The sequence below is a fragment of the Apium graveolens genome, chromosome 7, assembly GCF_009905375.1.
Source record: "Apium graveolens cultivar Ventura chromosome 7, ASM990537v1, whole genome shotgun sequence".
Taxonomy (NCBI): domain Eukaryota; kingdom Viridiplantae; phylum Streptophyta; class Magnoliopsida; order Apiales; family Apiaceae; genus Apium; species Apium graveolens.
The window spans coordinates 201,181,079-201,202,604 of NC_133653.1; the positions used below are offsets into that span (position 1 = coordinate 201,181,079).

Below are 21,526 nucleotides of genomic sequence, written 5' to 3' on the forward strand. Positions count from 1 at the left end.
TTTTTTAAATATTTCAAATGCACTGCTTTTATCTTTCAACATATATACCCACATTTTCCTACTAAAATCATCGACAAATAGAAGAAAATATCGATTACCTCCGGGAGTCACGGGAGATATTGGCCCACAAATATCTGCATAAATGATCTCCAATGTCTTTCTCGAAATGAATTTAGCCTGCACTAGAAACGGTTTCCTGGACTGCTTCGACATAAGGCAACCATCACATCGTGTTAATGGCTGCATTAACTTCGGGAGTCCATATGCCATCTTATCCTTGGACATGAGTTCTAACGCCTGGAAATTAACATGGCCGAGTCGGGCGTGCCACAGCCAAGTATCCTCCTCCACTTTGGTGATAAAACACGTTGGTTTGCTCTCCTCAAGACTGATTTTATATAATCGGTTCTCTGTTCACTTTACTTTCATTAGTAACCTGCCACTCCACTCATACACCCACAGGTAATCATCCTCTAGTATTACTTTGTTTCCAATTTCCGAAAGTTGACCCAAGCTAATGATCTTGTTACACAAACTCGGAATATAATACACATCTGTTAGAGTTCTCTCTTCTCCGTTTTTGCACTGAAATGACACCGTTCCTTTTCCTTTTATTGATACAGTGGACCCATCCCCAAATTTTACATTTCCCGTAATTTGTTCGTCTAGTTCCTTGAATTTTCCACGCTGCCCAGTCATATGGTTGCTAGCGCCATTATCCAAATACCATATATGTGACTCCCTTTGTGCTCCTGTGTTTGCACATAATTGTGGAATCATCATGTCTTCTTTCAACAATACAGAAAGAGTTTCTGACTTTTCGACTTCAGCTATCAGTAACGTTGGTTCATCCTCATGTGTCTTGGAGAGGTTTACTTCCTTCGGGTTTGCCTCCCTTTCCCTGCGGGGCCTGCCGCATTCTGCTGCAAAATGTCCAAGACCCTGGCAATTAAAACACCGCACTCTGCTCCTGTCCCGCACTGCACGATACCCTTCCTTTGCCCGATATTCTCCATTTCCTCGAGCCCCATCTCTGTTTGTTCTCTTTAGCCATTCATCATGCGTCAACAATAGCTGACCCTCATTATTTTCCTTCTTCCTCCATTCCTCCTCGGTTAGAAGTAATTGTCCATGGCTAGTCTCAGTTCCCCCCTTCAGCCTCTCTTCGTGAGCTGTGAGTGACCCAATGACCTCTTCAACCGACATGGCCTCGAGATTCCCAAATTGCTCGATGGCCGATGCTATTTGCAGAAATTTTGAAGGAACCGCTCTGAGAAGTTTTTTAACCACATAAGCTTCCTCAACCGTTTCTCCCAATGCTCTAATATTGGTAACCAAGCTATTTAATTTCAGATAAAATTCATCCAGCTGCTCATTCTCCTTCATACGTATTGATTCAAATTCACATTTGAGTGTCTGTGCTTTAGCCATCTTGACCTTTTCAGCTCCCAAGGACATTGTTTTGATTGCATTCCAGGCCTCCATAGAAGTCTTCTTTTCTGCGATTGACAAAAGTATATCTTCTGGAATGCCTTGATAAATTACTGCCAAGGCACGTTTGTCCATCTTTTCGTCAATGGCAGCTTTAGGATCCTTTGGAGCGATAGCATCCCATACACCGTGAGCTTGCATGAACACCCTCATCTTTAAAGCCCAAGCAGTATAGTTTGATTTGGACAACATCGGATAGCTCAAGCCGAAAGATCCTTCCTTAGTCTTGTTATTGTCCATGATGGTGCACAAGAATCGTAGTTGTAAGCTCTGATACCAAGTATAGAAAAACAAAATATACACACGCACACTCTTGTATGTATATTACTTGAGAGAAGATAAACAAAAAAACTGCAAAAGTCTATCAACTTGAACGGTACAATACAGAATATAAAGATGATGTCCACACGGATAGGAACTACCCTGAACAACACTCCTAATACAACTCTACTGCTCCTATTTTATTGCAATGACTGAAAGACTAAATCAGATAATCCTAACAACTATATTTATTTAATAAAACATGTTTAGATTAAATATCCAACATCGTCAACAATCAGATCAAACTGAATGGTATCCTGTTTGGGTTTGAAAAGAGAATCTCGTATTTAGGAAAAGGCGAAAAACTTGATTGTAACAGTGGGTTTATTGTAACAGTGGGTCGGTAAACAGGTATATGAACCAACAGTCAACATTTCCCCAAATTGTGCTTCTTTAAACGGATTAGATGGTCTAGATTAAAAGTGAAAGGGGTGATCGGCGTGATGCATTTATAATCCAATACTCTTCTGCCACTTAACGAGCTAAGGGGCTGATTTTCTATTTTATATTTACTAAATTAAGGACTAATTAAAAATCAATATAAAATAGCTAGAAAGTTTTAAAAATTCCATAAAAAATACTATATACTTAAAAAATTGGCTAGATAATTATAAAAATTAAAATCATATTTTTATTTTTTTTAACCATTATTTCAAAATCTGTCAAAAAATGTAATATATAATTTAAACATTTAGAAAATAAATATTACATAAATAGAAATAGTTAAATATAAAAAATGAACTTATTACGAAATAAAAATAGGTCTTAACAATTTAGGGGGAAATATACCGCCTATATTTTAATTTGGGAGGAATATGTTGCCTATATTTTTATACAAAATTTTCGTTTTTAATATATTTACTACATTCTTTTTTGTTATGATACGACACTAACCGGGAATTATATTTTTTTTATTATTTTTTCCCAACACTAGAAGGCTATTTAATATCATATGTACGGTTGGATTGTCAAAAAATCATTTAAAAAATTAGAATCACCACCAGGGACAAGACTTGGTTATAGGAACCAGTGTTGACCATAATTTGACTATAATAAAATATATGTTATAAAATATATTTTTTTTAAAAAAAATTTGCACATCTCTAAAATTAGTAGATAACATCATCCGTATGGTTGGATCATCGAACAAGAATTTTAAAAAAATAGAATTACCATTCGGGACAAGAGTTGGTAATAGGAATCCATGTTGAACGGAATTTGACTATTAATAAAACACGTGCTATAAAATCTATTTTTTTAAAAAAATTACAAATCTCTAAAATTGGTAGGTATTATCATTCATACGGTTGGATCGTTGAACTAAAATCACCACTCGGGGAAAGACTTGGTTAGAGGAACCCGTGTTGACCCTAATTTAACTATTATAAAAACACAAGATATAAATATATTTTGTAAAAAAAAATTAGACATCTCTAAAAAATAGTTAGTATCATCATCCGTACGGTTGGATCGTTGAACAAAATTTTTTAAAAAAAATAGAATCATCACTCAGGACAAGACTTGGTTATAGGAACCCGTGTTGACCGTAATTTGACTATTATAAAAATACATGAAAAAATTTAGACATCTCTAAAATTAGTAGGTATTATCATCCGTATGGTCGGATTATTGAACAAAAATTTTAAAAAAGTAGAATCACCACCGTGAACAAGACTACGTAATGTGAACCCGTGTGCGCCAGGGTTTGATTATTAAAAATGCAGGTGATATAAAATTTTTTTTTTTAAAAAAAAATTACACATCTCTAAAACTAGTAGGAAACAACAACCGTACGTTTGGATCAATTAAAAATTATTTTAAAAAAATTAGAACACGAATATAACAAATAAATTTTAGGAATAGTACAATAATTAACACAACACTAAATAACCTACTAAAACACCAGAAAGCAAATGCAATGCCTAAAGTGCCACGTCAGCGTCCACGTCAGTAACTGGCCCCTTGTGTGCCACGTCAGCATGCCATGTCACCATTTTGGGCCCAACAAATGGGACCCACTAGTGCCACGTCAGCATGCTGGCATGCCACGTCACCAGTGGGTCCCACACGTGGGGCCCAAAATGCTGACGTGGCATGACACGTCAGCATGCCAAGTCAGCACCCGTGGGTCCCCAACATGCCACCTCAGATTTATTTTTCACGTTAGCATTTATTAAATTAAAAAAATATCTAATGTACCTCTACTGTTGCATGCTGCGCAACACTAACAGTTATTAGCAATGGTAGCTTCAATGTAATGCAACGTTTTCACCACTCTGTTGTAATAAACTGAAAATTTTGTAGATAATGCAACGCATTTCGTGCAACGATGGATAAAAAACGTTGCACATACCTATGTGCACTTATGGCGTAGTGATTGTTGAGTTGTATTAATATTTCTAATCGATGCAATGTTTATTAAATATGTAATTAGGAACTCATGAATATGTAATTATCATGACTATTTTTTTGTTAATTATTGGATCTTAGTATTTTCTTAACATGATTTTTGGTAATTAGCAATTATTGAGAGAATTGGTACTTGTATTTGGAGTTCTTCCAACAAAAAGAGGTCCAATCCAAGATCCATAAATACATATATGTGTAAGTAGAATAATAAAAATAGAAATAGTAATTGATTTAATTGGGGTTTGATTGAATTGGGTGAAAATATGAAGTTGGCGGTTTTTGATTATTGATTGTTGGATGGGAATTAAGGAGTAAACATGTGGGCGTGTGTGTGTGATGTGTTGGGGAGGGGGAGGAGCCACCACCGGAGGCGGTGGTGGTGGTGATCGGCGAAGGCGAGAGAGAGAGGAGAGAGAAAGAGGGACGAGAAAGAGGACATAAAGAGAGGAGAGAAAGATGAGAGAAACAAGAGAGAGTGAGAGAGAGGGGAGAGGCCGATAGAGAGATAGAGAAACGGGGAGAGGGAAAGACTGACCGGAGTTTGGCCGGAAAACCAACTTCGGGGTTGCGATTTCGAAATGGTTTGGATAGTATTATAGATCGGAAAATAGGGATTAAAATGAAGGAAGAAAAATTAAATTCCGACACCCATTGGAAACCACCATCGGGCGGTAGCCGCCGCCGGTGCTGCCATGGCAATGGTCGTGGTGAGGAAGAAGAAGAAGAAGAAGGGGGTATTTTGGTAATTCAGTAAATTGAATAATTTTTTTAAAATTTTAAAAGAAGTGAGTATTATTGGATTAATAAGTAAAAGATAAATTATAATAAGGATAAGTTGTTGATTTAAAAATAGTGAATTAAATTATGAAAGAGTGATATATGGGATTTAATTAAATTTTTAATGGGAGATATTAAAAAGAGTATGTATACTTATATAATTAGAAGAGAGAGCTAATACTATTGGGGTGAGATTGGAGTTGATCAAGTGAGGTTTCAAAGTTTGATCATCAAAGAGAACCGTAAAATCACTAGTATGTAGTTTATGGTGATATTTCAACTAATTGGTGACTTTATAATGTTAATTAATTGTTTAAGTCTACAATCTTATATTTTATTAGTTTGTGGTAAATATATTTTTATGAGATTTTGCTTGACAGTGTAAGAATTAATTTTTGGTTGAAAGATAAAACTATTAATAATACGAGTACATAATAAAATTGGTAAGAGTAGGGAAGTAAATTGGGAGTGGCTAAAAAAATACCCTAATTGAAAATATGGGTTAGGATTTGTAATCATAAAAGTGGGGTTTTTTTATGTAATGGAATGGGAAGAGTTCGGGGATGATGCGACGATCGAATTAAAAATGGTCAAAACGGAAATAACGACCTCCGCCCGTCGCAGACAATGTGACGAAGGTGGCTGGCAGCGATGGATGGGTGAAACAAAGGGGAAAATACGGGGAAATGATTGGGTTTGATTTAAAGATCATTTTAACGGTTGTTTGCGGCTAAATGAGTGAGAGATGAGGGTGGTCGGAGAGGAAGAGTGAGTGGTGGCGACAGAAAGAGGTTTGATGAGGGAGAGATTAGAGGAAGAGAGGCCGAGAATTAAGGAAGTGAGGGTGGTCTCCGACGCTTTTGCTGGTCAGTGGTTCGCCTGAAAGAATGGTGAGGGAGGAGTGAGGTGTCGAAGAAGATGGTTGGGGAAGATGAGGGTATTGTGGTAATTTGTTAATTAATAAAAAATAGATATTGTCGAGATTTAAAATAATGTAAAAGGTTATATTTGGGAATGTATTGGAAAGGTATTTTGTTTTATTAAAATTGGTGTTGTTGGCATAATTTATGTATACATATTGTGTTTAGAGGGTATTCTAGAAAATATTGAAATATGACATAAGAGTGTTGGTGGGTTAATTTGAAATTTGTCAGTGAGTAGTAAATAGCGGAAAATCATATTAGTTTTAGGATAAATTAATTGCATTACTCGAAAGTAGAGTAAAATTTAATTGCAAAGTGAATCGAAGATATGGTATCGAAAAGGATAGATATTATTTAATAAAGCTATTTTATAAGCACAAATATAAATTGATAATTAGAATTAATTTTAAATCAGTTAATATGGAAAATGATTAATATACGCTAAAGGAACATTATTAAATTTTATTAAAATATGAAGTGAAATGTTTGTTCAATTTCTGTAATAATTTTTCAAAGTGTAATTATTGATCTAGTAGTCAATATTTAAGAATTATTAAACTATTAAATAAAAATAGTATAAGAATTCGTGGTTTAATTAATTTTATACTGAATTATTTTGTGTGGATTATTATTTTCAGAATTTCTCCGCGCGAGAAGTATTTAAGTAGGAAAATGTGAGATTTCTTAAGCACTGAGCTAATAAACTGAAATATGGCAAGTTTAATCTCCTCCCTTTCCTAATTTTGATGTTGGTAATTGTTGTTCCAGTTTTAATTTAAAATTTACAAGTTTATTATTTGAGCTTTATTCGCGATTATATTTAACTCGAAACATGTTCCCTCGTTCGAGACACCCGGTTAAAAAGCCTTATTTATATTGACCAAATAAATTTATTTTCTTACGTGACTATCCCTATTGTTCACGACAATTTTTTTATTTCCTATTGATGGACATAAATTTCTATGTTCGTCTAATTTATTTCAAAGTCTTGAATCGATTTATTTTCTGGATCAATTTTTCAATTTCTGTCAAGTTTTGAAATAAGAATTTATCGATTCATTAACCCTTCCAAGACTCATGATTCATAAATCGATTACTTATTCTACCTTTATTTTTTCACATATATATATATATATATATATATATATATATATACTGGTCAACGTGGGGTTTGACCTCCGATTATATATAAATATGATTAAAGTTCTATGGATTCCACCGTTTAATTGGAGTCATCTACGTCCATCTATATTTTGCAAATAAAATATTTTTTAAAACATGATATCTTGCAAAACATGTTTCACAAATATCATTATTTCAATAAAATTATACAAATCTCATACATTTACAAGTATAATATATTTATTCTGCAACATTACCATTTATGTTCTACAAACTGAACGTATTTTGTAAAATAATATATTTTGTAATATTATACTTGTAAAATGTATACACTGTGCAAGATTTTCAAACAGTCACTACTAGAAATAGTACCCACGACATAACCCCTTTAACATCGGTCAGAAATATCACCGATGTTAAAAGCAGTTTTAACATCGGTTACTTTAAAACCGATGTTAAAGGTGTTGTAAGACATCAGTATCTAAACCAACCGATGTCTATAATCATTTTTAAAAAAAAATGCCCGCTTCTTTCTTTCCACACTGTCTTACTTCTCTCTTCTCTCTCATCTCTCACTATCTCTCTTCTCACTCACTCTCTTTAACCTAAAACCCCTAAAATTTATATGAATTAATAAACTCGATTAATTCATAAATTGAGGTCGATTGGTGCTGAAGAGCCTTGAAGGAAGTTTGGACTACTCGATTAGTGTGTGAAAAGTATGTTTTTTCGAATTTAATTTCAAATTTTATGTTTTTGTTTTAATCGAGTTTGTTTTTCTATTTTATATTTTTTCAAGTTTGATTTTAGGTCTCTGGAGCTCGGTTTGGTTAAACTTGAAATGGGTTTGCTCGATTAGGTAAGATTTCACATGCATTTATATATTTTGTTACTTTAATAGATGCATGTGTTCCTCTTTATTCTTGGTTTAATTTTAATAGATGCATGTGTATGGATCCTGTTTAGTTTATGTTGTGTATGTTCTTGTTCTTGTTATGTTTAGTTTATGTTGTGTTCCTCACTGTATGTTCTTGTTCTTGTTCTTGTGGAATTGTATATGTGTAAACATGTGTAGTTGTAATAATTAATTTATATGTTTAATTATGCGTGTTACAAGCATTCATATTACAAGCTTGACGAGGACGATATGTATTATATTTTACTGTTATATATCTGATTTGGCATATATCATTTGACAAATTTTGTGTGACAGGAGTGCTTACTGGGTCTTCCGGTGTCTAAGACTGTGATTTATGTAACTCACCAAGTTGAGTTTCTACCTACGGTAGACCTCATCCTGGTGAGCTAGACTTCTTTCTTTGTCTCCTTCATCATTATATATGATGATATATTTTGAGATAATTCCATTTTATTAGGTTATGAAAGATGGCCGAATTACACAATCCGGAAAATATGGCAAATTACTTGATTTAGGGAATGACTTTATCGAACTTGTGGGTGCACATAAGACAGCTTTATCTGCACTTATCTCTTTAGACACTGGGCCAACTTCTAAATCTTCTAATATCGGTGAGAATAGCAGTACAGGGAATTTTCATTCCTCATAACAGACTGTAGATATTCAGAGCGCTGAACTACCAGATGAAACAGTAGAAACGAAAGGACAGCTTGTTAATGAAGAAGAAAGGGAGAAAGGGAGAGTTGGTTTCTTAGTCTACTGGAAATATGTGACAACAGAATATCGGGGTGCACTCATACCCATTATTCTGTTGTCACAAGTTTTTTTTCAAGTACTTCAGATTGGAAGCAATTACTGGATGGCCTGGGAAACTCCTGTGTCAAGGAGTGTGGCTGCTGTAGTTAAAGTTTCTACTTTAATAATATTTTATGTAGCCTTAGCAATCAGAAGTTCTTTTTGCATACTTGGAAGATCCCTATCTCTTACAATCATTGGATACTAGTCAGTAACCCTGCTCTTCTACAAAATGCATGCTTGCATTTTTCGTGCTCCAATGTCTTTCTTTGATTCTACTCCAAGTGGACGCATCATAAATATAGTAAGTGTATTGAACAGATGGTACATTTAATACAAAAAAGGATGTCTGTATAATTAACTTTTTTTTCAGGCATCTACAGACCAGAGCACGGTTGATTTGGACATGCCCAATCAAGTTGGTACATTTGCCTTTTGAGTTATACAACTTCTGGGGATTATTGCAGTAATGTCGCAGGTGGCATGGCAGGTCTTCCCTAATTTTCATTCCCGTTATTGTAATTTGCATTTGGTTACAAGTACATTTCTGTCCCTTTTCTTAGTACTTGTTATCCGTTATTGCTGTAAGGATATTTGGTTGAGCGTTATAAAAGAAAGAAAAATAAAATGATGTGAGCAATTCACCTCTAATCATAGTTCTATGTTTTTCATATCTCCTTGTGTAAACTTGAGTGTTGGTATAGAAAATATTCAGAAGCATACAAGTTTCGAGCACAATTAAATTTTCCATAGTAACTTGTCCTTTATCCTGAGCTGAATGTCATATTTTTATACTGCAACAATATTATCTACCTTCAGTACGTGAGCTGGCTTGTTTAGTTGGAGTACGTCAAGCTCCAGTTATACAAATTTTTTCCGAAACAATCTCAGGATCAACCACGAGTAGGAGTTTTGATCAAGAAAGCAGATTTCGGGAAACAAATATGAAACTAATCGATGGAAGCTCCCGACCAAAGTTTCACAGTTTTAGTGTAAGGGAGTGGCTGACCTTTCACTTGGATATATTGTCTTCTCTAACATTTGCATTCTCGTTAGTTTTCCTGATATCTGTTCCTCATGGAACAATAGATCCAAGTATGTGGTTTGATTTTTGGTACTTCTCCATTGCACATAATTCTTATTTTGCATCTGATTTTGCTCGTCCACATTCTAAGTTTTTTCGCCAACGTTGGTGACATATTGGTTTGCAGGCTTAGCAGTTACTTATGGCCTCAACCTAAACCAGTTACAAGCTTGGGTAATATGGAGCCTCTGTAATCTCGAGAATATAATTATATCAGTTGAAAGGATGTTCCAATACACTTCCATCCCAAGTGAGCCTCCTCTTATCTTAGAATCAAATATGCCAGTTGATCACTGGCCATTGTATGGTAAAGTTGATGTCTACAACCCACTACGCCATAGATGGCCTATAGCAACAACAAGAAAATGTTACAATAGACCCAAAAAAAATGTTACCACAGCCAACAAAAGCCCTAAGGTAACATAAAAATTAAGTTGTTTTTTTTCGAGTTACCTTTGGCCCCTAAGGTAACATTCTTTTGCCCTGTTGCAACCTTGAATTTTGTGTTACAATAGGCTTCAAAGGTAACATCAAAGTATGTGTATAGTATCACACTATACATGTTAGCTTTGCACTTAGAATTTGCAAAAAAATAGGCCCCATATGTAAGGCCAATGTGGACCCCACATTTGGGTCACCAAATCATTATAACAGTTTTTTCCCTGCTGTAACAGTTTTATAATAATTTGTATTATATTATACTAATTTTTTTGTAATATTGAAGTAACTAATGTAACATATTTCTCAAAAAAAAATTGACATAATTTGTTTGTAAATTGAACATGCCATAAAACTGTTTTTCATACAAGTCAACAAAATAAACAATTCAAACCACCAAACTTCAAATCAGTTTTCACAAACCTCCACCAAATACTACTTCAGTTTTCACACAATTCACCAACTCCACGTACTCCAAAAAACAGTTACTTAGTCTATAGTCTAGGATGTTAAATAAACATCTGAAATCAATAAAACTTGATACTAGTATGTAAAAGAAGATATGTAAAATGATGCACATCTGAAATCTAAAGGTAACTGGTGTGAGGTTAATCGTAGTCGACAAAGCACACCTTCCCACCTTCCCTGTATGCATTTAAGTTTTGGCTTGCTGTATCCAAAGGTCTCGTGTAGTTCATATAGTTTTCCCTTTGAAGTAGCAATGCTTTGAAGTAGCAATGCTTCCAACTGCCATTACTGAATGAAGGGGATGTTAGAATTTTGACAAAGGCAGATTTAGCAAATAAAATATAATTTGTTTAATACAAATTTTTCCACAACCCAAACTTAAAATAGGTCAGACAAATTTTTCCACAACCCAATTCTAGTAAAGCAAGGGCTAGGAGGTAGTGCACTACAGCATTCCAGAAGAACCTACCAGTTGCCACTGAGTAAAGATCCTATCTCATACTGAAGCTAAATATAAATAGCCATGAGACCGTAAGAAAACAGATGTTCAGAATGTGCAATACATATAACAGTGAAAGAAAACTTGCACATCATTAATCACTAGAGGATCAATGAAAACCTACAAGTAACTTAGATAGATGAGTAACTGTAAAAATAATTGAAAATGACAATTGATGTAAATATTTTCATTAGAAATTGATGAAACAAAAACTTAAGGACTGATATATTTAAGTAGGTATGTATACATGGGAAATAAACTGGGAACAAATACTTGTTTTATTTCTACATCATAAAATGAACTACATGCACGATATATATATCCACTACGTACACCCACACTCCTAGTAAGGCAGAACAACCGGAGAGACTAGGTCCAAGCTGTAGACACGGACTCAATTTCACAGACTTGGTTACAACAATAACTAAAACTAAGCTAATAAATAAATAAAACAAAGCTAAGTTTAGATTAAAAATCCCAACAGAAATATAATCCATGTATGTACTATTTACAATCATATATATATATATTTTTATTATTATTTAATTTAACTAAATCATGTTTAGATGTCTGTTTTTTTATAACATCGAGTACTTAAACCTCTGCATATGCAGAACTTCAGTCCAGTATTTTTACCTCGTCTCATTGTGATTTAAAGTACCAGTTGATAGCAACAGCCAACAGGTATGGACACAGGCAGCAGACATAATGAAATGGATCAGAAGTGATTGCTTAACAATCAATGTACGGGTAAATGAATCATAGAGATATCTGATGTCAAGTGATATATTGACAATTGACAGTGTCAGCCTAACAATAAAAATAAAAAATAAAAGGAAAAAAGTGGTGGAACTGTGCAGAATGTTCTAGAAAAGAAATGGAAAGTTTTAGAATATGATATATATAACTGAATCAATTGTAGCTTAGCGGGGCATTAATCTAAAAAGGTTCCCATTTAGTCATGTATTCATGTAATCACCTTACTATATATTGATTGATATGAATGCAAAAAATTGAGAGCGACCAAACAACTATATCAATTTTTTTTAAAAAAACATTTAGATGATAAGAGAACTTACAAAATTTGGGAAGAAGCTAAACACATAAGGAAAATGTCTTCATGAGCCCATGTAAGTGGTTTGCACATGTTCCCAAATCTCTTGCTCTTTATTCCACATGGGGAAGCTAGGACAGGAGCACGCATTAAAATGTAAATTTCCAAGCTTGTATGTTCAGTTTCTAATCCAGTTAGAAGCATTGAAGGTCCAACTATTGCCCCTGCTAGCAAAGCTCTCCACCATGCTTTCCTAAACAAAAAATAAAATATTTACCAAATATAGAATTAATCATGAGACCATAAATGTTCTATTTGAAAGAAAAAACTACTATTACAATTTAGTAGGAATAAGTTGACAGAATGGATATTAGAAGTACCATTCTAATTGTTTATTTAGTATAAATTATGGTGGTACTCACTTAAATCTAGAGATTTACTTTGATTTAACTTCCATATTAGGGTTTGGTCTCCACAAATTAGCCGAGCTTGTTTTCTACATTAGGCACTGTTCTCAATCAATTAGCAGTTAAGCCTATCAATTAGCATTAGGCATTGATTTAACACAATCTATATTACATTTTCTCTTTTATTCAACTATTTCACACAATAACCTGCACAGCCCTATTGTCCTCAATCAATTGGCAGTCAAGCCTGCCAAGAAAATCCAGCACAGAAACAACGTTGTTCAACCCCGGGACCCATTAAGTAATCTTGATGTGCAGATCATTTATTTTGGTCAAGCCTAGAGAAACCAATAATAGCTTAACATACGGCCATCGATTGTATATGAAAATCTAAATATCTAATCCTAGTTCCACAACACTTTCAAATAAAATTTGAGAAGATCAAGATGGAACCATGCACGAGTCTAACAATTTGTACCCAGAACTATACTTGTGTCACTAACATCCCAAAACTCAAAAAAGTGGGTGCTAGTAGAAGACCACTTTAATGACATAACCAGATACTAGTACCATAAACTCATGACAAACTAATTTTATATTTGCTGCAATACACTAAGATTAACAATACTAAAAGTTTGACTATCCATAGAATATCCATTTGTATCATGCATAATTGACTAAAACTCAAATTCTCAATCCAAATACAAAACAAAATTAATTAGATTAATAAATATACAAGACAGGAAGGTTCCCTGTGATGGCCTCCAATAGCAGCAATAAGCTCCTCTACTGAAACAAAAGTCCCAGCATAAGTTCGGAGCAATAGACCATATCTCAAAGTCTCCAACAGCAGCAATAAGCTCATCTACTGAAACAAAAGTCCCAGCATAAGTTCCGAGGAATAGACCATATCTCAAAGTCTCTTTAGTTGCCAAAATAATATTAGCCATTTCAACCTTCCTACACTCCCACAAACACAACACCGAATTATTCATTTAATAGTAACTAAACCAGAGGAAGGAGAGAGAGGAGTAGTACATACATACACACACAAAATTGAAGAGAAGTAGTAACTTAAGGTAGAACAACAAGCTAAACCCAAGCTGATTCGACCCCAAAATTAGCAGTGAAACAAAGAGAAAACCCAAATTAGCTTTGGAACAAAGAGAATTTAACAGAAAAGAACTAAAAAACAAAAAACCCCAATTCGAATATATACCCTAGTTTCGTCTTATGCTCGAATCGGTTCAAGCAGTCCTCATCTCCATAGATCTGTAAAAGTTTAGTTCTAAATTGAAAGTATAGCTTTAATTTACTGTTCAATTGAAAGTAAAGCTGGAATATAGAGAGGGTGAGAGTTGGGAGCAGAGAGAAAGAGAGAGACTGGGAGGGAGATATTTAGAGAAGATCGGTGGAGTTATGATTAAAAAGAGTGAATTTTAACTTGTTTGTAATTTTAACTCGCTTGTCTAAAATTTCCTGGTTACTCCAAACATTTTGAGCATGTTTTAGCCGCCTGATTGACACCCCAACTGAATTCTCCCTCTATTTCTTTTTAATAATCATTTGACTTTTTTGCACTCATTTATAAGTGTTTTGTCCGAATAGTTAAAATAATAATTTTTAAATTTTTTTCATTTTGAATAAAAATATACAACTTAAATTTTTATTTACAAAATGAAAATTTTAAAAAAGATAAATTTTGTACTTTATTGAGATGTGTGCAGAAAAGTCAAGCTACCCATCAAATGAAACAGAGGGAGTATTTAATATTGCTAAGTTTACTTTATTTTTATTTTTCTAATAAACTTATAATAACAAATAGTGTTCAAAATTTTTATTAATAAAATATCAGTTACTTTAAATAATTTATAAACATAAAGAACGATTTTATTTCATCAAAATTAGCTAATTTTAATATTTTTGCTTATTATATTATCAAAATTAATTAATTTTGAAGTCAAATATTATATGTATTTTGTTTTTTGTAAAATTTTTCTTTTTTTCAATTAATACTCTATTGTAACATAAGTTTCCAAATGTTACCATATGTAACACTTTATATATATAGTAACATGTTGTAAAAGCTTTGGTAACATCAAAAGTACTAGGTTGCGGTAGGCTAAGATGAGTGTAGCTAATGTAACATAAATTTGTAACACGCGTGATCAAACTCACTACAAGAAAAACGCAATCAGACAACACCGATCAGACAACACTCGACCAAAAAAGTGTTGCCCGAATTTTTCATACAACGGTTTTTCTGCAACCAAAAAACTGGTGTTGTCTGACGTTGATTACTACAAGCAATTAAAAAATGTTGTCTAGTAAAACAAATCAGACAAGTGTTTTCGAAATCAAGGTGTTGTGCGAATGGGAAGGCTTTAACATTAATACAACGCTTTAAAATCCATTGTCTAGTTGATGGAGACAGACAATCCTTTCTAAAGTGATGTTGTGCAAATGAGTAAATTTGCACAACGAGTTTTAGAATGCATTGTGTGAAAATGATTGAGATAACGTCTAGTTTAACAGTTGTGGAAATGAGACAAGTGTTTTTTCTATTGGTTATTTAAGCTTGAATCGCACAATGTACAAATTAGATGTTGTCTAAATGATACCTCATAGACAAGTATTTTACCTATATTGTATACCACCTATATCAGACAATGGTCAAATTCTTAAAACAGTTGTCTTTCTTACCAAATTTAAAAACATGTTGCATAACAAAATGTTCAAATAAACCGTTGTCTGATTTATTACAATAAAAATAGTAAACAATTTAAAAAACAATTCCAAACAATTAATTTTAATTTTTTTTAAAACTACAAATTCTAATTAAATCCACTTTCATCCAGATTAAATATTTAAATTTTATATTTCAAAATAGTTTAATTATCTACTTTATAATTACAAAAAAAAATAATCACAAGTACTTCAAATTTATATTGTTAATTGTTCAATTCAAACAAGTGTTTTTCGACAAAACACGTTGTATTAATCTAACTTATACAAGTTTTTTTTAAAATAAAACACTTGTAACAGTCAGACAACCGTTATCGATATTTATAATCTGTTGTAAAATTTATAATACTGCAACAATCTTAAAGAAAAAATCGTTGTACAATTCCAACAACGTTATTTCCTAAAAAATGCTTATGTAAAGTAACTTACCACAACAAGATTTTAGGAAAAACCGTTGTCTATACTTTTACTAGTTTTCATTTTTTTTTCGGAATAATTATATGCCACCGTTTATTAATTTATACGAGTAACCAATAACTTACACCAAATTAATTTGTGTTTATTAAGATTTGAAATCACCTTTTTCATAGAATTTTGAATTCTTTTACCTATTAGTATTAGACATTAGACGAATATTAATAGCGTCAACAGATAATCACATTGATGAGGACATAACGTGTAGATTAAGTTAAAAATATAACTCATAATATCTATTTGTTGGTTTTGTGGACTTCGTACGGACGTTAATTGCGTTAACTTACGAATATTACTCATAATAACATAAAGCAGCACATAATCTACATACTAACTTACAGATATAAGTCATAATAACGATATTAGGATTTAGTTGACATTATCTACGAATGTTAATAGTGCTACTTTTCAGATATAACTCGTTATAATATTATTCGGCGTATCATATGTGTGCTAACCTACAAATATACCTAATAATTACACTTCAAATTTACATTGTTAATTGTTCAATTCACACAAGTATTTTTCGAAAAAGTACGTTATATTAATCTACCTTATACAAGTATTTTTAAAATAAAACACTTGTAACATTTAGACAACCGTTATCGATATTTATAATCTGTTGTAAAATTTATAATACTACAACAATCTTAAAGAAAAAACCGTTGTAGAATTCCAACAACGGTATTTCCGAAAAAACACTTATGTAAAGTAACTTACCACAACATGATTTTAGAAAAAACCGTTGTCTATACTTTTACTAGTTTTTAATTTTTTTTCGGAATAGTTATATGCCACCGTTTATTAATTTATACGAGTAACCAATAATTTAAGGATTGCAATGGATACTTAATGTGATTGGTCTAACGGTTGTGTCCGCAGAAAATCATTAGATTGTTCGACTGGAGAAGGATTTATGAAATACTCGGGTATGAAGTTGCCTGACACAAGATATGCCTGGTATCACATGAAAATAAACCTTGAGGAATGCGAGAAGTTGTGCTTAAAGAACTGCTCATGTACAGCATATGCGAAGGCAGACATTAGAAAAGGTGGACGTGGATGCTACTTATGGTTTAATGACTTGATCGACATCGAAGGATACTCTGAAGATGGGCCAGATATTTACATAAGAATGGCAGCATCTGAATTAGGTAACTCCCTGCTCTGTATATTAAGGGTCTTCACTTTTTACTGATAACAGTGAAGTTTCTTGAAGTTTTCTTTTAACTATCTGGCTGCACAGAGAAAACAGGGGGAACCAGATTACACAGGCAAGTATGGATAATTGTAGTCTCTGTAGTACTATTTGTACTACTTGCTGTGATACTTGTGTTCTTATTAAAGAACAAAAGGCTGAAGAGAGAAGGTACAAATTTTAATTAAAATTACTTTAAAAAGACGAAAATACATTCAAAGAATGAACTGACTTTTGGCCAGTAAAGAACTAAACTACCTTCTATATTAATCTTATTCTTTTTTGCAGAAAGGTTGAAATTCAGTTCAGAAAGTATTGCCCTAACCAAGATTGAGAGCGAAGAGTTGGAACTGCCACTAATTAGCTTTGATTAACTGAAAAGGCGACAAATTCATTCTCCCACAACAATAAGCTTGGAGAGGGAGGTTTTGGACCTGTCTTCAAGGTAATAATATGAAACATAAACAACATATGAAGGATTCATGTTAACTGATATTCATCCATTAGTTTTATATTACTTGGATATACAGATTATTAAGTAAGAGGTGAATGCTGATAATGAATGCACAGGCCGACGAGAGTGATTGCAAAAGAATAATAGATTTAGAATACCACCTCAATGCTCTATTTCTTTTGATATATGGTTACTGCTGTATGTTTTTTCTTTTGAAATTCTAGTGTTTTCTGGTTGCAAGTGCTAGAAAAATTAGGGATTGCAATGGATACTTAATGTGATTGTGAGGCATTCTTTTTAAAGCACTCGTTATAACCAGAGAAATCAGTTATAATGGGCATACACTAAATGAGTTTGTTGCCCAAAGGACTTCTGCATATGTCAGTCAACGGGATCGGCACACTGCTGAAATGACAGAGAGGGAAACTCTTGAACTTTCAGGACGGTGTCAAGGATTTGGATTCAAGCAAGGTAAGCCTAAAGAAAATGGTGTAGATTTTGAATATATATTTATCTTTTATCTGTCGATTAGTTTCATTTTGTAAATTTTAGATCATGAATCTAACCATATAGAATTTGATACAGATATGCTAATGGAACTTTTGAGAAGAGAAAAGGATCTTGGAATAGAACTTGATGATGATCTTGATACTTTCGTGAAGGTTTGTATTAACGGTCGAAAGTTTCTTAATTAGATACTGTAGTTTCTTGTTTAAGTATATACGGTTTCTCTGACACGGTGACACCACTGTAATATTTCTTCTAGTCAATTGCATTGGGAGACCATAGAACAGGTCTAGTTATGGATTACATTATGAAGGTAAGTAAGCCTGAATCATTTTGTTTTATATACATGCATAGATTAACCAAGTTATCAAGAACTAGACATTGGACTCAAACTGCATTCAATCACTGACTAGACTACTGCTTGGTTAGTGACTGAACTAATGACTTTTATGCTAACAGTTACGAGAAATTATAGCAACCATTGCTAGTTTCTAGAAAACATTTTGTAGAGCCGTGTTTAAGGGTTTTTGAAACTATTTTTAGGTAATCAGCTAGCTACAAAGCAGCTGAACTATTTATGAAAAAAGAAGCATAATTATGGATTACTTTACAAATCTATGTGCCCTGGTTTACAAATTGCCTTCTGTATATGTTTGTGGCCTCCTTTTATTTGGAAATTTTGAGAACCTAGCATGTAGTTTGTCAATCTTATTTTAAGTGAATTTTATGTGTACTTCGACTTTCTCTACAAATTGTCGGGATAGATGATTTGAAAAAGGAGGTTGACAAAAGAGGAAAAGATGAAGCTGTTACAAGCAGGACCTCCCAATCTTCACCAAGATCAACTGCGAGGAAAGGTTGTATCTTTAGAAAGCAGGACATTGACAGTCTCTTCATGGAAGTGAGCCAGGTGACACTATGGGCATTTGTTTATTTTGTATTATGTCTTGGTTTGATTTCACTTTATATTAAGAGATCCAGTTCTTTGTTTTTCTTATAATGCAGGAAGGAAAAGAATATTAACTTAAGAGTGGTTGTCGATTTATTTTGAAGATTGTTTGTTTTCTCCAGATTGGGAAATTGCCTATCACATACTGTAATAATATTGCAAGGACAACATAACTCTTGCGGAAGACGTGAAGAGAAGCTGAAAAGGCCAAGTGAGCTCTGAGTAGCCAACATAAAATCCTTGTAGACTCTATATTTTCTTTAATTTGTAGTAGAAATCTTAGACTCATGAATGCAGTGATATCAATATGCTTTTAGCTTTTGTATAACTATGTTGTTGTGATTTTCGATCACGGATTAACTTTAGAACTTTTGTTTAGATTTGCAAAGTTAATTTCATTTGATTACTTGTTATATTTTGTGTAAGACAACGCTTTTAAGAACCAAGCTTCATTAAAATATCATGTCTTTAATACTAAAACAATGCTTTCGAACACAAAACTTTGGTGCAAAATTAACTCTCACAACACTAGTAAACCATTGTCTATATAATATTAAGATATTGTATCAAAGGTATTCAATCAATATATTTGGACAAATAAATAGTTGTATGTTTCTGATCATGCCATACATTAAAATCCAAAACTGTTGTGTGTAGAAATTTATTACAAGAGTTCTACGAGCTCAATTTCATTTTTATTGTCTATCTGAATACACAACAACGTTTATACAAAAATAAGTGTTATAGGATTGGTTTTAATGTTATACCTTACACAACGGTTTTCTGAGTTTGTGAGAACCCTTCAGTAATGTCGCTTGTTACGACGAAAACAAGCAAAAAACGTTATCTTTTCTGGATGTAATATAACGGGCTTAATCCATAATCATTGTCTGTATAATCTCAGACAATGTTTTTTAGCCGTTGTCTGATCCAACTAACAGACGGCGGCTCAATAGTCAACGGAAAAATAGGGTATCAGACAACGGACATAAACCGTTGTTGAAGCTTGTTTTCCTTGTAGTGGCTATTGCGATAGGCCATCTATGGCATAGTGACCTACATGTATTTTTTTAATCTTTTACACCAACTTTTATGAATGCAATATGTGCATACTGGATCTTTTTAAAAGTAATGGTCTTTTCATGGCTACAGGTTCGATATGCTCCTCATATACCCCTCGTTTTGAGAGGTCTTACTTGCACCTTTGAAGGAGGGAGGAAGACTGGAATTGTAGGGAGAACCGAAAGTGATATCAACATATGTTTGATCGGATTACATGATTTACGATCTAGATTAAGCATCATTCCTCAAGATCCAACTATGTTTGAGGGAACACTCCGGAGCAACCTGGATCCTCTTGGAGACTATATCGATGAACAAATTTGGGAGGTGGGTTGGTGGCAAGTATTAATGTATTGCTAGCATGGTCTACGTTAAAAATTCGATTATGTACAATACAATGCATATTAATTTCTGTAGTTCATAAAAAATTTCAGGTTCTCAACAAGTGTCAATTAGGAGACGAAGCAAGCAAGAAGGAAGGCAAGCTTGACTCAACACGTCAGCTTCATATGACCCCTACAACATTATTTTTTCTAACTCATAAGCAGGCATAAGTTGATAATGATTATTAGCCTAATGCTTGCAGTTTCGGAAAATGGGGAGAACTTGAGTGTATGTCAGAGGAAGTTGGTATGTCTTGGTCATGTTCTACTTAAGAAAAGCAAAGTATTAGTTCTTGATGAGGCTACTGCATCGGTTGTTACATCTAGTGATAATATGATACGACAAACCCTGAGGGAACACTTCTCAGATTCTACAGTCTTAGCTATAGCACATAGAATAACATCGGTGCTTGAGAGTGATATGGTCCTTGTGTTAAGTAATGGTTAGTTTGATCTGCACTACTAGAAATAGTGGACGACCAAGACCCGTTTATTTTATACGACGGAGGAGCTGGACGAGGTACGAATGGAGGCTGCAGAATATGTCCAGGAGTTGATATGAAGTTTTTAATGACTTGATTTTTGCAAACTATTAAGGGAACCATATGTTTTTGCAAACTTTAGTGGTCTCTTATGTTGGTAAATTTTAGACGTATATTAAGTTGTATAAATTTTAGTTGGAATAAGAAGATGAATATGGATGGGTGGATTGGTTTTTGGTTGTAGATATGGATGTTGGTTGTTTTTTGGACGTCAGAATGATTAGATGTAGTTATCGGAGAATGCGGTTAGATTTTGGTTGTAGACATGCAAGTTGATTTAGTATATAATTTGGTTGTTTGTTGGATGTTCATTTGGTATTTTTTCTTTTTCTGGGTTTATGCACAAATGGGTATGCTTATTTAAAAAACATATGAACTCAAACATCGGTTCTTGTTATAAAACTCATGTGAATCAACTAAATACACATCATCTACTCAAACTAAAACTGATGTCTAAACCAACATAATAAATCGAATTATTAAAAAGAAAATGATATCTAAAATA

The 21,526-nt window shown here is 33.3% G+C and overlaps 1 protein-coding gene, 1 long non-coding RNA gene and 1 pseudogene across 2 annotated transcripts; 1 reads left to right on the forward strand and 2 right to left on the reverse strand.

Annotated features, from left to right (window-relative positions):
- Positions 1–414: 414 nt before the first annotated feature.
- LOC141674364 (uncharacterized) lies at positions 415–1,731 on the reverse strand. Its single transcript, XM_074481083.1, has one exon. It carries the CDS (start codon positions 1,729–1,731, stop codon positions 415–417), a length of 1,317 nt encoding a protein of 438 aa, XP_074337184.1.
- Positions 1,732–5,539: 3,808 nt separating this feature from the next.
- On the forward strand, positions 5,540–20,927 carry LOC141674365 (ABC transporter C family member 3-like; annotated as a pseudogene).
- LOC141672832 (uncharacterized) lies at positions 10,595–14,156 on the reverse strand. Its single transcript, XR_012555716.1, has 4 exons — positions 13,927–14,156; positions 13,750–13,810; positions 12,326–13,667; positions 10,595–11,035 (listed from the first exon to the last, which is right to left on the reverse strand). It is a non-coding gene; the product is annotated as an uncharacterized LOC141672832 (long non-coding RNA).
- Positions 20,928–21,526: the final 599 nt, after the last annotated feature.